Source organism: Periplaneta americana, chromosome 16, assembly GCF_040183065.1.
Source record: "Periplaneta americana isolate PAMFEO1 chromosome 16, P.americana_PAMFEO1_priV1, whole genome shotgun sequence".
NCBI classification, from domain to species: Eukaryota; Metazoa; Arthropoda; class Insecta; order Blattodea; family Blattidae; genus Periplaneta; species Periplaneta americana.
Genome location: NC_091132.1, coordinates 181,067,112 through 181,084,336, shown reverse-complemented (window position 1 = coordinate 181,084,336; position 17,225 = coordinate 181,067,112). Strand labels below are relative to the sequence as shown.

At 34.8% G+C, this 17,225-nt stretch overlaps 1 protein-coding gene across 1 annotated transcript; it reads right to left on the bottom strand.

Annotated features, from left to right (window-relative positions):
• Positions 1-267: 267 nt before the first annotated feature.
• On the bottom strand, positions 268-16,292 carry LOC138692156 (zinc finger protein 239-like). The gene is made up of 5 exons (XM_069815190.1): positions 16,203-16,292; positions 9,476-9,576; positions 5,574-5,714; positions 3,037-3,119; positions 268-1,398 (listed from the first exon to the last, which is right to left on the bottom strand). The coding sequence occupies exons 2-5, from the start codon at positions 9,569-9,571 to the stop codon at positions 717-719; spliced, it is 1,002 nt and encodes a 333-aa protein (XP_069671291.1). The 5' UTR covers positions 9,572-9,576; positions 16,203-16,292; the 3' UTR covers positions 268-716.
• Between the last annotated feature and the right edge of the window lie 933 nt (positions 16,293-17,225).

Genomic DNA, 17,225 nt, shown 5'->3' with positions numbered 1-17,225 from the left:
GTTTACTTATTTATTCATTTATTTACTTATTAATTTAATTAATTTATTTGACCGGAGACCAGGAAGTCGCAGGTTCGATTCCCGTTCGAGGTTGTGAAATTTTTCTTTCATACCATGGCATGATTGTGACTATAATAGTATTTAATTCATTAATATGTCACATCAACGGACGTATATACGTCACCCAAACATCGTAAGATGAAGATTATTTATTTATTTATAAAAAGCAAAACAGAACCACCTCAGCATGCAGATAGAATGTGAAAGTCTATTAAAAAAAAACATCACGGTGCAATGTGGTCAAAGAGGATAGGTAACATGAGTATATACTAACTTTTAAACGATCAAGAAGGCTGTAGAGATGAGTATATATTCGCGTTAGGTAGAATGTCTTTATTCTTACGAATATGAGTATGTTCTAGTGGTTACGAGTATATAATCACAGCAAGTGCTGCTGATACTCAAAATTATAAACCTTGAGCTTTATTCTTACTACCCATGGTATATGTTGATATATTCACTCATTTCATGTAACACATGTTAAACGACAAAACTTGGGGTACTCCAGTTTACTTTTATTTCACTTCATTTCAGTATTTACCTCAAATATTTCAGTTTATATGTCATCACTTTAAGAAGGTTTTGTACTTGCATGATGTGCATTCGTATTTAATGTAACTATTAAACATAAATTAGAATTTTATCTTGAAAACACATTATGCCTCTTTCTCAGAAGTGCGACCTAAGGAATCACTATCTTTATACCTCACATCTGAATGAATTTCACGTACATGCCTTTTCAGATGCCCCAATTGTGAGAAACACTTTCCACATAATTCGCATTTGAATGGTTTTTCGCCTGTGTGAATGCGTACATGTTTGTTCAGATCTCCCCATTGGAAAAAACACTTTCCACAGACCTCGCATTTGAAAGGCTTTTCACCAGTATGTGCGCGCGCGTGTACTTTTAAATTTGACGAATCTGAGAAATACTTTCCACACACGTCGCATTTGAATGGTTTTTCGCCTGTGTGAATGCGTACATGTTTATTTAGACTCGCCAATTGTGAGAAACACTTTCCACATATATCGCATTTGAATGCTCTTTCGCCGCTGTGTATGCGAGCGTGTGTCTTTAAATTTGACGGTGATGAGATACACTTTCCACAAACATCGCATCTTGATGACTTTATTTGTTTGTGTATACGAAAATGAAGTTCCATAGATTGTACTGTAACAAACACCTCGTTGCACATACTACATTGGACACAATTACGGCTTGCATCGCTAACGTTTGAGCAGTCAGGTCTGTTGCTATCGTACTGTATCAAATTGTCTTCTTCACGATCAATGTTGGTGCGTTGTTGTATCACTTTCTTCTCACCATGATTCATAAAGCTGAAAGGAATATCAAAATTAATCGGCCTGCACTATGATCAATGTGGTGAGATCAAAATATATATTTTTATTTTAGTAGGTTATTTAACGACACTGTATCAACTACTAGGTTATTTAGCGTCGAAGAGATTGGTGATAGCGAGATGATATTTGGCGAGATGAGGCCGAGGATTCGCCATAGATTACCCTGCATTCACATTACGGTTGGGGAAAACGTCGGAAAAAAACAACCAGGTACCCAGCCCAATCGGGAATCGAACCCGCGCCCGAACACAACTTCAGACTAGCAAGGAAGCGCCTTAACCGACTGAGCCACGCCGGTGCTAGATCAAAATATATTCACCATTACATTACATATCAGAAAATTATCAAGCGAATATATTTTGTGTTGGTATCTCGGTTTTTAGATTTATTTTGCCATTGTTTGGGGCGCTGATTCAGAAAATGACATTCGATAGACCATACCACACTATTTCTTACATATTATTGTATTCACTTCCTTTATACACTTACTTACTTACTGGCTTTTAAGGAACCCACAGGTTCATTGCCGCCCTGACATAAGCCCGCCATTGGTCCCTATCCTGAGCAAGATTAATCCAGTCTCTACCATCATATCCCACCTCCCTCAAATCCACATTAATATTATCTTCCCATCTACGTCTTGGCTTCCCCAAAGGTCTTTTTCCCTCCGGCCTCCCAACTAACACTCTATATGCATTTCTGGATTCGCCCAAACATGCCACATTCCCTGGCCATCTTAAACGTCTGGATTTAATGTTCCTAATTGTGTCAGGTGAACAATACAATGCGTGCAATTCTGTGTTGTGTAACTTTCTCCATTCTCCTGTAACTTCATCCCTCTGATACCCAAATATTTTTCTAAGCACCTCATTCTCAAAGACCCTTAACCTATGTTCCTCTCTCAAAGCGAGAGTCCAAGTTTCACAACCATAAAGAACAACCAGTAATATAACTGTTTTATAAATTCTAACTTTCAGATTTTTTGACAGCAGACTGGATGATAAAAGCTTCTCAACCGAATAATAACAGGCATTTCCCATATTTATTCTGTGTTTAATTTCCTCCCGAGTATCATTCATATTAGTTACTCTTGCTCCAAGATATTTGAACTTCTCCACCTCTTCGAAAGGTAAATTTCCAATTTTTATATTTCCATTGCGTACAATTTGTCGTCACGAGACATAATCGTATACTTTGTCCAAACCTATGTCTTCCAGTAAAATTCCCGTGTTTTCCCTATTCGTTTGTGGATTTTCTCCTAACATATTCACGTCATCCACATAGAAAGCAGCTTATGTAACCTGTTCAATTCCAAACCCTCTCTATTATCCTGGAGTTTCCTAATGGCATACTCTAGAGCAAAGTTAAGAAGTAAAGGTGATAGTGCATCTCCTTTCTTTAGCCCACAGTGAATTGGAAACGCATCAGACAGAAACTGACCTATATGAATTCTGCTGTACGTTTCACTGAGACACATTTTAATTAATCAAACTAGTTTCTTGGGAATACCAAATTCAATAAGAATATCATTATGTTATAAAATTTATTTCCTATATCGTCACTAAATTAAGTTCTGAAAGAATGGAAGAAGCAAAACCAGCACAGTACACTCACCTCTCAGGCAACACTTCATCCTCTTCTGAAGATATTTCCACTTTCTGTTCCTCCTGAACTCTGTCCACATCCAACAAATCTTCCTGGAAAAGTGAGTAAATAATGAAGAGAGCTTGAACTGGTCATATGGGTCATTGGTTTCCTATGTTACAGACATCTAACTTTTCCAATGTAGTTAATCAAATCTAACTTTACAAAATTTTGCACAAAACCCAAAATTAGTTCCTCCGAACAGCATTCATTTACGTCCTTCATACATCCTTCCTTAAATTCAGATTATTTGGTTGTATTGTAAAGCATTGGAATCAAGTTTCAACCTTCAACATATGTGCATGTCATGTACAAGTGGCCTACACAATACATAACCACAATGTGCAAGAATATTTGAAGTAAATAAACAATAAAAAGTTTATACAGTATATTGATACAATAATGTATTTCAGACTTTCATTAACTCAAAATGCAGACTCTCAAACACGTTTTCTTCTTTTGACATAAGATGGCAGATAATAAAAGATTTCCGACCACATTTACAAATTAATTAGTAATACAGATTGTTGCTGTGGACTCAGAAGATTCGTAACTCGAAATGAACTGAGGTATGAAACCTGCGGAAGCTTGTAAAGCAATACAAGGGACCGGTTTTCACATTCCAGATTGTACCCACCGTAGCCTATTTAATATTACTTCTATTTTATTTAGATTGACGAACTAAAAGCAACTTTGTGTTACAATCAGCAAAGGATTATGTGCAATGATCATTTACAATATAAATTACATTGTCATCATAGCAATACATACAAATAAATATCTCCAACTGGTAACTGTTTCATTTTTATTACTGAAATTTAAATGCATATATGATTTTACAGCTTTAATAGGCAAGAGTTTAGACAGCACATAGGCATAACATTCAGACTTGAAGTTGACTTTACATTGTATTTCTGCCTAAACTACATCTACAACATCGTATTACGATCATCAGTCAGAACATTTCCCATTATTGAAAACACTCGGTCTGAAAATGCCTAGAAATTATAATTCAATAAAAAGTATTATGTGGTATAAAGGATATTTCTCAAATAAAATCCAATCTAAATTTCTACATAGGTGCCAGACAGAACCACAGTCGGGCAGAGCATTTTTACCTCATAGTATAATTTCTTTTTCAAGATTAATGTCATAAAACAGAATTTTAGTAGGCAGTAATCAGTATATGAACTATTCCATCTCAAATCGACCGAAATATAGAGATTATTGACCTTACAATTTCTAAATACAATGAAACTTTTTTTGTACGTAGAGAACTGTGATACAATGCTTTGTGCAAAGTTTGAGGCATCAGAACTTCATAGTGTTTAAATTAAAAATATTTAAATTTATCGTATTTTCATAAAATTAGCAACTTTAAACTGTTGTAGCTCCGAAATCCTTTCACCCAATGATCAAAATCATGGTTTATTTTGGTGCTGAGAAATTAAAGTTTATATTGACATATAAACAGATTTTCTTACTTTTAATGGAAATGGAGAAATTTAGATTTTTCCTCATTAAGACGCCTTTGGCCACGAAAAAATATTTTAAAACTATATAGTTAGATTCCGCATTGAAAGTACAAATAAACACATATTTTTTACTGATGGTATGTTGATAATAAAGTATTGAAAATATCAAATAAAGAAAATAAATAGTACGCGCGTGAAGTAAACAGCTGACTGTGAGACGGGAGCTAGTCAAGTGAAGCAAGGCCAGGAGACAAACACGTGATGTGTCGTCTAGCAGCACATGGGTGTGCAGGCTTTATCACAGGTTTTCATAAACACAGGAGTAAAATGACCCCCAACGCTCGCTTATCTTCAGCTCTCGGCCAGTGCGTGCGGTAGTGCGCCGTACAAGTCTAGGCGTGTGAAAATAATCTATTTAATAGCCTCGGAACTTATTGCCGTACCACTAAGCAAACAATGCCGAATCCCTCTTAATAATGCAAGGTTTTTTCTCAATATTTTTCTACATTTTTACAAATGGCCGAAGAGCCTAAAAGCAAATAAAATGAGATTATTTGTCTCTCTGTGTACAATAAAAATAAGGATTACTTCTTATCATAACCTACCAAATGTCAGCTTCAAAATAAGCTCTCGTTCAATGTTCTGCAGTAAATGGTTCCAGAGTTCTGAGCGCTGAAACAGGCTTGTTTTTATAAAATACGCTAAATTTGTCGCTCAATAATACGAAAACCGTTTGACTTTCGATAGAATATTTTTGAAAATGCACTGTCCTCAGCACCTTGTATAAGTAGGGAAAAAATTAGAGTATAAAAAAATGCGAGGATTTTTACTGATCTATTTCATATGGATTAGCCCATATAGTCTTCTTTTCTAAAAAGCCAACAAATTTCTTACACACGACCAGCTACATGAAATTCTACTTGCAATTTTTTACACATGGATTTGAATGGATTTCATGTGGCAATGTTAATTCGCTATACAATATAGTTTGAAATGCTAAAGGTATATGGATATTGTCATTGAACCACTTACATCAACTTCAGTTTTGACCATAGCAAAGCTAATAGGCAGTGGTGTGGTGTCTTCAACCTTTATCTCTGATTTGATATCGTAACTCTGGTCCACGCATTCTGTCTTCATGTCCGTCACTTCCAGATGCGATGAATTCCCTTCCTACAGAACAAAAATACATCGTGAATAATTTTTTAGCTATTTTGAAAATGACCTGATGTGAAATAGCTACAAATCTGATTTCACGTGGCAGTCAATGACTAACGTTCAACACAGGCGACAAATTAGACAAGAACATTGAAGACAAAATAGAAACAAGGACACTGGCAATGTCTAACAATATGGCAGCTATTACTTCCAAAAATAATTTACACAGTGTAATATGTGTAAAAAAACTTATTTATAATCTAGAAAATGCCTGCAAATGTCTTTTCGAATATTAGCCTACATCTTATCAGTCAGGACATTACTGAAGGAGGATTATACAACACATCTATAGACCAACATACAGTAAATATCCAATCTTATTGATGCCCATAATACCGTGCATATTTGTTTTGGTTTTCAGAGAGCTCGTGACAATATTATGATTCATCTCAAATTTAACACTGCAAGCTTGTAAACCGAAAATGTTTCACTATGCTGTCTTACTAGTGGACTCAAAAGCTACAATACAAGCTATAGAATCAAACAAATTGCCTCTTACAAATAAAATTAATGAAATCCGAAAACTAATAAAAATACTAGAAAATTTACAGAAGAAAATACACTTCCAATGTATACCATCACATGTTGGTGTAAGTGCGAATGAAATTGCTGATGAATTAGCAAAAAAAGGCTCAAAGCTGCAGAGACAAAACAAATTTTTGAGTAAACACACGTTAGGCATCAAAATTAAAAGCAAATCAGAAGCAGAAATACTCCGTAAAACTGATCAACAAGGAACAAAATGAGCAGATACCAACAAACTTTGGAAAACATATAGCTTGAAAATGAAGACAAGATGCTGTTGCCGCCTTCAGATTTAACACTGGACATGACTGCCTTGCAGCACATCTCTGCAAAATTGGAATCCTTCAATGCCCCTTCTGCAACTTACCAGGTTCATCTATGGGAATAGAACACCTATTCACATGCACTGGACTGAACAAGGAAGCACGACAAAATAAAAACTTCTCTCAACTTTATTCGGAAGCAAGAAGCAAAATGGGTTAAATGATCCTAAATTGCGGCCATTAGAGAACAATGACAACAACAACAACAACAATAGCTTTTTCCCCTCAAAATTCACAAAGTTGTTTTGGTTAGAATAATAGTAGGTGCCAAATGTAGCGAATCGTGTAGGACTATTTTCAAAAAACTACAAATAATGCCCATGGTTTGTCAGTATATCTTTTCATTACCTAATAATCTTCCTCGTATGTAATCGTGAAAACTTTGTAACTAATTGAACAGTTCGTAGCATAAATACACGTCAAAAAATGACTTTCATACTCCATCGGGAAGTATATAGTGCGTTATATGGCAGTAATAATTTTTATCGATATAAAAAATGAAACTCAAAACATAAGATTATTTAGGGCCAAATTAAAGAAGTACCTAATTTCTCAAGCCTTCTATTCTGTAGATGAATTTATGACATTCAATAACACTTCATGAAATGGATACTAAAACTATGTGTTGTACTAGTAGACTATATTGTAAATCTCGTCTGTATATATTTCATCTAGACTGTGACTATAAATTAAGACTTTATAATAGTATTAAGTTTTTTGACTTGTTCCATATTCTAGCTGTAAAGCAATGTATGAATACCATGGGAAAAAAAAAATACAATACAATACAATACCAATGGTATAATATCTCCTGTAATATAAATATATACAATACAACAGTATAGTATAAATATATAGGTATTTCTTTTATAATAAAAGGGATTGTTTAAAAAATTCGAATATACGTCTTATTTATAAATATCTGCATTTACAATGTTATTAACCCTCCTGCTACCAAAAAATGTAATAGGATTAGCCCAACTGATAATTTTTTAATATATCACTTTAATTTTTATCCCTATTTATTTTTTAAATTTCATGTATTTGTCCGTTATATGTCCACTAAAAATTTGAAATATCAATAACAGAAATAATTAAATAATTATATTTCAAGAAGTAATCCGCAATATTGAACTGGGATGTTCTTTTTACCCCTCTTGGAAGTCTGTGGATATGGAATTCGATTTTTGGGTTTCTGTGCTTCCAAATTGTTTTATTTTGTGTTATTTGTATCATTATTCATATTGTGGTTTCCATTATCAACATTGGTTCACATTTTTTTACACCTTTATTTCTGTCTGGTTTGGTTGTTCTAAAATTAATTTTGTTAGAAGTAGTTATTACTAAAGCCTTTTCCCGAGATGTCATTGTACTATAGATGGTGTTCCAATATCTGAAAGAAAAAACTGAAATTTATTTTCTTAGATTTATATTTTTATTCATTTATTTTTAGCATTTTTAACGAATTTTTTAAGGATTTAAATTTCATTATGAATAAATGTCTTGGAGATGTTATGGTTGTACAGTTGCTGTTTGAATATTTAAATATCAACAAATATCTGAAATGTTTTCCAACTTATTTTATGGTACTGTGACTTTCATTGTTTGTAAATATGTCAAAATTATTCATTTGACTTAATGGAAGGGATGCAAGTTTAATTTTACAGATATGTTGTCTGATAGTGTGGCTAATAACATATTTTGAAGTTCATTAATTTTGATAAGACTTTCAACAAAAAATGGAACGGGAATTTAATCGCACTGTATTTTTAAAAAGAGAGAATTTACTTTAAATTTTTACATTTTCTGAAGTTCATAATCAATAATATATATTTATTATATATATTTTATAAATATTCCAAATGCTTACCAAAGATTGGTATATGATTTTGATTGGAGTAACTGTATTACCCCACTTGGTAGCAGTATGTTGTAAAAAACCTTGCTAGCAGAAGGGTTAAACTGTACCAGTGTTAGTGGCAACATTCCTAGCAATAATTTTTGTATACATTTATTCAGAAGGTAAGTAGAAAATGCATTTTATAACTTGAGCTCTTCCTTTTATATTTCCACATGTATCAATGTTGACATGCAAGAAGAAATACTTTGGGTAATGCTTGCTTAGTTTTTAACTTTGTCCTTATTTCATATTTACATTTAGCCTGCGTGACTATTTTCTGATGCTAGAGCATATTTAATAATTCCAAATTGATTTCAGCTTTCAAACATCCCTCTCGAGAACAACTACGAGCTAACCTATATCATAATATGCACGTCAATAACAGAAGCAGATCTCAAATCAATGTGCTTGTAAGCTTTCCACATGTTTAATTAAATTAGGGTCACAGTTTTCCTCGCCAATAAGTGGTAGCATGTGCTCCATAAATACTGAACAAGCGAGTGAAAGAAGGTTACTGTTGTAGGACATCAGAAAGCACCTCGGCAAGAATATAATTATGTCTTAGAAATTATAATACAGAACAAAATGTTATGAGGTACAGAGCAAAATCTCGACCATACGAAATCCAATATTCACCTAAGTTTCATACAGAGGTACCAAACAGAACATCAGTGGAGCTGTGGACGGGATTAAATTAATAACTGAGACTCTGCATTACTTGATCGTGATATAGGGTGAAGTAGTGGTCACACAGACTAGCTGATATTCCTATGGAAATTTCTTCCCATGAGGAGAATAGAACCAACGCACACTTCATAATGCCAGAACAATTCATGACGACTTATACCAAACAGCAACAGCAGGGGAATCTAATTTATTCAATTGGATATAGACTGTGAAATGTTGAAATGAGTGCTTTTCTGACACTGTTGGACAAACAAAAAATGTAAAGTAAGCTTTTCAGTTACCTGTGATAAAGGATCATTTTCTTCCATTTCGTATGTGCTATCATGTAGTTGTAAGTCGAGCAGATCAACTGCAGGTTCCAATTTGATCACATCCATCACAACTGAAATAAAAGGTTATGTAACTGACAGTGACTACAGAAACTGTTCTGTTGAGAAACAGTTATTACAAGTTGCTACGATGCATTCACATCGCACACCAACTCACTAGACACTTGTCCAGTGACTCAGACTAGTTCAGATGGCTTCTGGTAAACAATTATCTTATTGTACAGTAGCATAAAATAATTGAATCTCCAGTAATTTCATCCTTCTATAATTATTCTGGGTTTAATGTCTAATTCAGCAAGTTATTCCTTGTTTGTTTTCAACTTCTATAAAATACTGACTAGACCAGACGGCATTTCGGAAGGCGGTTAGTTGCTATATCCGCCGTTGCATTTCTGGCATGTGACGTCACAATTTGTACAGTAGAACCAATCAGAATCAGTCTATAACAAGCACTTCCCGAGTTCGTTTGTTCACGTGCGAGTGTTTCAATACATTGAATAGTTAAAACTAACATTTACTGTGTGTATGTAAGGTAAATAAATGGAAGAAGAGACTGCAAAAACACAAGTATTACACAAGCAGGCGCGGAAAATAGTGTTTAAGGTGTATAATTATTTTAAAAACGTTAACGAGCAGAACGCTGCCGGCCATCTTGATGCTGGCAGCAACGTTGTCAACATGCAAGAAACGACTGCAGAAGCATGTGGTGTGGGATTGAGAAACGTTTTATTTTATTTTTATTTTATTGTGTTATTTTACGAAGCTGTATCAACATCTAGGTTATTTAGCGTCTGAATGAAATGAAGGTGATAATGCCGGTGAAATGAGTCCGGGGTCCAGCACCGAAAGTTACCCAGCATTTGCTCGTATTGGGTTGAGGGAATACCCCGGAAAAAACCTCAACCAGGTAACTTGTCCCGACCGGGATTCGAACCCGGGCCACCTGGTTTCGCGGCCAGACGCGCTGACCGTTACTCCACAGATGTGGACTTGAGAAACGTGCAAAGAATATTGTTAGTGAAGGAAACAGGGTTTGTTTGGTGTCATGCTTACAGTAATCAACGGCTAAGGTCATTATTGTCTTTTGATAATTTAAATTCTCTCCTGCGCTATTTGTATTGCACATGCGCGTGAAGTACGATGTGGCAATGTTGTACGCTGCCTTGCTCTCTCTATCTGTCTCTCTCAACGCAAACGCTAGCAGACTACTGCCTTCCGAATTGCCGTCGACTCTAGTGTTTATTAACCAGATAGTTTTTACTACTTACATTATATTGTAATTGCAATGTAATTGTATTCGGGAAATTGTAGTCGTATTGTCTTGGTACAGAGGAAAAGAATGCCTAGTGGCCTTATCCCTGCCAGGTTAAGGAGATACAGACTAAAGACTTTAACTTAAATTTCTAAACATGCTGAAACCACTTATCTGCTACAAATGAATACCGAACATTTTTCGTACCAGAACTAGTAATACGAAGGCAATACTGGAGAACGATCATTCCACGATTTTCGAACTTTTTTTTTTTCACAAACAACGATTTTATGATCGACTTACGAAAGGTAATAAAAAGAAACTTTCGGAAACAGATAACTATGACTCTGATACAATATAACCTATGACAACCTAAACTACCCTAATATTAATTAATCCTAACCCAAGAAAAACTAAACCAATATCACGTAATCTAAATTACCCTAACCTAATATTAACTAACTCTAACTAACCCAAGCAAAACTAAGCTAACCTAGTAATATTAGGTTAGTTTAGGTTGGCTTAGTTTTGATTGGGTTAGAGTTAGTTAAGGTTACGGTTAGGGTTAGTTAAGGTTAGGTGCTGAAGGTGACTTATGTTCCGACCAATATAGGAACTTGCTAACATACCTTGAAAATGCCTTGGATTTATAGTATCGATTATTAGAAATTGATGTGATCACTGAGAGCACTTTAAAAGCCCACTCAACCCGTCCTAAATACGTAGCTTACTTATATACGAAAATCGTCGTGCGTGAATGAAGAAAGCCACCGGCGTGTCTCAGTCGGTTAAGGCGCTTGCCTGCCGGTCTGAAATTGCGCTCGGGCGCGGGTTCGATCCCCGCTTGGGCTGATTACCTAGTTGGGTTTTTTGCGGGGTTTTCCCAAACCGTAATATAAATGCAAGGTAATCTATAGCGAATCCTGGGCATCTCGCAATCTCCAATCTCATCGACGCTAAATAACCTGTTAGTTGATACAGCGTCGTTAAATAGGCCTAACCAACTTAAATAAATAAATACACATCTAATCTAACCGTCGACATCGGTAGCGTAGTTCGTATAGCGCTGGCCTTCTAAGCTCAAGGTTGCGGGTTCGATCCCGGACAAGCTCGATGGCATTTAAGCGTGTTTAAATGTTACAGGTTCATGTCAGTAATTTACTAGCATGTAAAATGACTCCAGTGGGACAAAATTCCGGCACACCGATGACGCTGATATAACCTCTGCATTTGTGAGCGTCGTTAAATAAACCATAATTATATAAAATCAACCTAATCTCACCTAACCTAACCTAACCTGTCACATTATACTACACACCTGTAGCAAAATTCCTCACGTTTAGTATCATTTCGTTTGCATGTGTTACCAACCCTGTTACTCTCGTCATGGGCCATCCAGTGGAAGTGGATCGTACTTCATCGTAATGGCAGGAAGAAAATATGGGACTTTAAAATAATTACATTTATTTATTTAACAATAAGAATTGAAATGTGTTGTGGCTATGATAAAAGTGTGTCTATAGCGCCAAATTGGCACTGGTAAAAGTGTGCACTATTCTTTCAGTGGCCGGTCAATACTCTACCTTGACCTTACCTTTACCATATATAAGGGTATTTTTCTATTATATTTTATTAAACGAACATAAAAATCGTCGTTTGTGGGAACATAAACTTAAAACTCGAATAAGTAATTATGGAGTATAATCACTAACGATTTTCGGCACAGATGCATTATAGGGGCCAATCTCCTTATTGGTTGAATGGTATGAATGCTACTATCGATATATATTGTTGTTATAATCGACATAAAATATATTGCCAACTTCTAAATTAAGAGTCGGTTTTATTTTGTTGACTTGTAGCCTACTTTGCTGGGAGACATCGTTAGATATAAACCACTCTTACACTAAACCTGGAGTAATTTAAGCTTATTAATCAAATATGATTCTACTTACTGTTTTTTTTATACGCTCAACTGTATTCAATTTCTATTTTATACATATTTCATTGTTATTTACCATCCGATGATCATTAAGAACGATGAATATTACTTAATATCTCCTATCTTTCTTCAAATAGTGTTTATATGCCATGTTAATTTTCATTTGTTTTCATAAGTTAACAATGATGCACGTTGGGAGCAACATATAAGAAATTATTTTCCTACACAATCGACGCTAAATTCACGTTGTTTTGAAATGATTAATTGAAGATGGTTTGCTTATTGTTTATTACACGCACATTTGTATGTAATTTCTATTCCATACGATTTTTTTCTATTCCAAGATCATTACGAATGGTGAATATTATTGATGCTTGTTTCCTGTATTTCTTAAAATAATGTTATGTGGCATGTTAATTTTTATTTATCGTTATTTACGTAAAAATGATGCGCCATAAAATAAAAAATAATAATAACTTCGTACTCACTCCACATCCTATATATTCACATTTGTTTTTCAATGATTTATTAAAGAATGTACCGGTATTTAAAAGACTAATAATTTAGAAACATGTTACATAAATCATCCTTGTGCCAAAAGAGAATGCTCCCTGGACAAAATTTTCGTATTTTGCAGTGGTCGTCAGTACTCGCTGAAATGGGTAATAATATAATATAATTATGTTGTATGTAGGAAGCGGGTATCAGGGCTGCAAGCCCCGATGATGATCCGACGTGTAGCACATGATGTAAAAAGCGGGGTATCGAGGCTGCAAGCCCCGATGATGATCCGACATGTAGCACATGATGTAAAAAGCGGGGTGTCGGGCACTGAAAAGTGCCTTTTCGAAAGCATAGTGAAGCGCATTCGACAAACGCAGTGTACGTACTTCCTAATAATCCCTTTTTATTTGTCGTTATTTACGTAAAAATGATACGCCAAAAAATAATAATAACGTACTCACTCCACTTCCTGTATCCACATTTGTTTTTCAGCGATTTTTTTAAAGAATGTACCGGTATTTAAAAGGCTAATTTAGAAACATGTTACATAAATCATCCTTGTGCCAAAAGAGAATGCTCCCTGGACCAAATTATCGTTGAAATATCTATTGTCAATTGCTTTTATTTGTCAGTAGCCATTGACTGACGGGTATATAAGGACTCGCGCTCTTTGGGGTGGACGTCGCGGTTTGGGATGGCTCACAAGCACTGCCATCGTGATCTAGACCAGGCCGTAATGCAGGTTGTGTGACGTCACTCGATGAGTCGGGCTTTTCTATTTGAGTATACGGAGCTGAGTGAAATATATTACTTTATAGCATGTCGGCGCTCAATTTTATTTAGTGTAATGTGTGTATAAGACCCCTTGACACTTCTTATTGCATAATATGTTGCAGAAATAATTACAAAACTGTGTTATTTTAATGTGAACGGAGTTTTACATGGTAACATAACCTGGTTGCATCAACATTTTAAGTTTGGAATGGAAGCTATTTTGAGATTTAATAAAGAAGAATTATTTATATTGTGATTTTAATTTAGCACATCTACCTTCCTTACTTGTAGGTACAAAATTTACCACAGTCCCTCGTATGAAATTAGTGTATGTACAGTTGTGTGTTAATCTGGTAGGTTAGATAAATACAATTCATTACAACCCAGTATAGTAGGGAACAAATAAATAATACAATTAAATTTTTATTCAATGTAATATGTGCATAAGTTCCATTTATGTGTTGCATAATGTGGCAGGAATAATAAATAAAACTGTGTTATTTTTATGTGAAGAGAATTTACCATGTTAACATAAGCTATCTGCGTCAACATTTTAGGCTTAAGTTGAGAACGAAAACGGTTTTGAGATTTAATAAAGAAGAATATATTTTTAGGATAAACTTCAGAACACGGTTACGTCCTTACTTATAGGTAGAAAATTCACCACAGTCCCTCCTATGAAATGTACATACGTTATATTACTTAGTAGCGCTGAGGTATAGTTCCGGTATTTCTGAACTGAAAACAGTTGAATTTATTTTTTGTGGAGATGCATTTGATCCTATAAGCAAGGCATATTAAGATCCTGAACGAACCGAACTAATTTGTATATGCAAGATGTATGAATACGAAGGGAACTACCTCAGCGCTAGTTTAGCCCTAGTAACATATTAAACTAATCAGACTTCAGACTGGAGTACCGTCTGAAACGAATAAATACAATTGAAGTGTAGACAAATTGCATTTATAAGTTATACGTAGCGTTATGCTTAATTATAATGCATAATTGCGAATATGGAAATAAGGCAAGTACTGATAGAATAAACATAACCTATAACTTCAACACATTAAAATATGCGTGCGATGCAACTGAAAATTGTTGAAATGTGCAAGAATTTCGTAATGAAGCATGAGTGCTTTATTTCAACCAATTACAATTCTAGATACTGTAACAGTAATGAAAACTATAGGGTATAATTTTTCGTAATATACTATATGTATCTCGTTTTTAGTTCAAATTGTGTATATTATCAAACGTCGTATTATTTACTCGTATAATGTAGGTTATTCACAAATAAAAAGGGCGCAATAATTTAAATATAATAAGACAAATACGGTAAACTAACAATAATGGATTAGACAAGAGTAACATCGGTAACGCTGCACTTAGGCCTAATCACAACTTACTTTACATGCCAGTCAATGTTTCACTTTCACGTATATATTATTACACATATTTAGCCTACTGTTTATAAGACCAAAATTTTACTTAACCACATAAGGGCGCAATATTTAATCGAAATAAAGGCAGGTATTACACATACGAACTTTGCCTGCAACAACGTAATTTTCACATCAAAAATAATATTACAACTTAAATTGCAAGTAAATTGTGTCTCAAGTGTCTCACAATCACTGTTAAAAATTCTACTGACGCAATTACACTGCATTTCAGAGAAATATATGTTATTCTTCATGCACTGCAACTAATTCATATGGTTGAAAGACCGCCTTTCGCGATCAGCTGTTAAGCGAGTCACGTGGTCTGCCTTACGGCCTGTATTAGATCACGATGGCAGTGTCACAAGCAACAAGTTACACTAAATAGGCTATGTTTAGGATTAGTATAAAACTGGCCTATGTCTCCTATAGTGGGCGGGACATAAGTAACATTCACCCAAAAATATAATACAAAGTGACTAAAATCACATCAGTAGTAACAAATTGTTTAATTTTTTTATTTAATTTTTTAATTTGGTAGCATTTAATGTTTATCGAATATCGAATGCTAAAAACGCTAATCGAACCATTACTTCCGCTGACCTTTTTTTTTGCGTATAATGTGTGATGGGTGGCCCCTGTAATGCATATTTTCCCGAATTTCGAACTACCCCCACCCTCCACACAAACGATGATTTTATGTTAATTTAACAAAAGTTAATAGAAAAACACCCTTATATATGAAAAAGGTAAAAATAGCAACTTACTTTTCCACAATTGCAATCCTAGAAACAAATCGGAAATAACCACAGAATGTATAAACTTATTGCTTCTGCCTTGACACGCGGAAACGAAAGAGATCACTGGTGCAGTGAATGTGGTGACTGAATAGACTTCACGGCTCAAAAGATGCACTCAAGCGCAAGAGGACTGGTATATATATATATATATATATATATATATATATATATATATTATATCGTGTCCTCTTGCTGTCATGTTAGCTAAAAAGAATGCTTTTAACAGAGGCACTAAAAAAATAGAGGGAAGTCTTGGACATTGTACTCGGGTCAAGTTTTCTTTCAACTTTACACATTCAAACAATGGATGCAATGTTGATATTTAATACTAATTAACTTCGCAGTGAAGATGACGTTTAAAACGGCGCACCACGTAGACAGAAAATCTTCATGCATCATCATGAACGTGTATTTTAAACATGTTTCTTTCAATATTCATCTCAGATTGTATGAGTAAGCGCATGGAAAATTCAATCTTACTTTGCTCCATACGCCCTATTCTTCTAAATTTGGAATGTGAAATACTTGCTTTGTTGTTGTTTAGTCAATTGTCCGAAGACAGGCCCGAACTTAACAAGTGACGTCAAGCAGACATCAGTCATAAGGCGAGTAGGCAAGGAGATAATGGGGTAGGGTGGCCAGTTCCCTTCCCCCTCCATTGCATAAATCGCCAACTAGCTACATATTACATTAGTCAGACTTCAGATGCACACAAACAATTGTTTTTCCTCTCACGCATATCGCCAACTGAGATGTACTGCCTGGGGCCTGTTTCTCAAAAAATACTAGTTTAGTAGTTCACCAGTTACTAGTTACCAAAGTATATTTCACCAGCTCTAGTAGATTCTGTTTCTCAAACTATTTCACCAGTCTAGTAACTTGTGACAATTTTTCACTAGTCACATGATCTGCTTCACTAGTCAGCTGATTGAGTTCATTTGTTTATAGCCATTGGTAGGTATTGTTATTTGAGGTTAGAAGGCTAAGTTG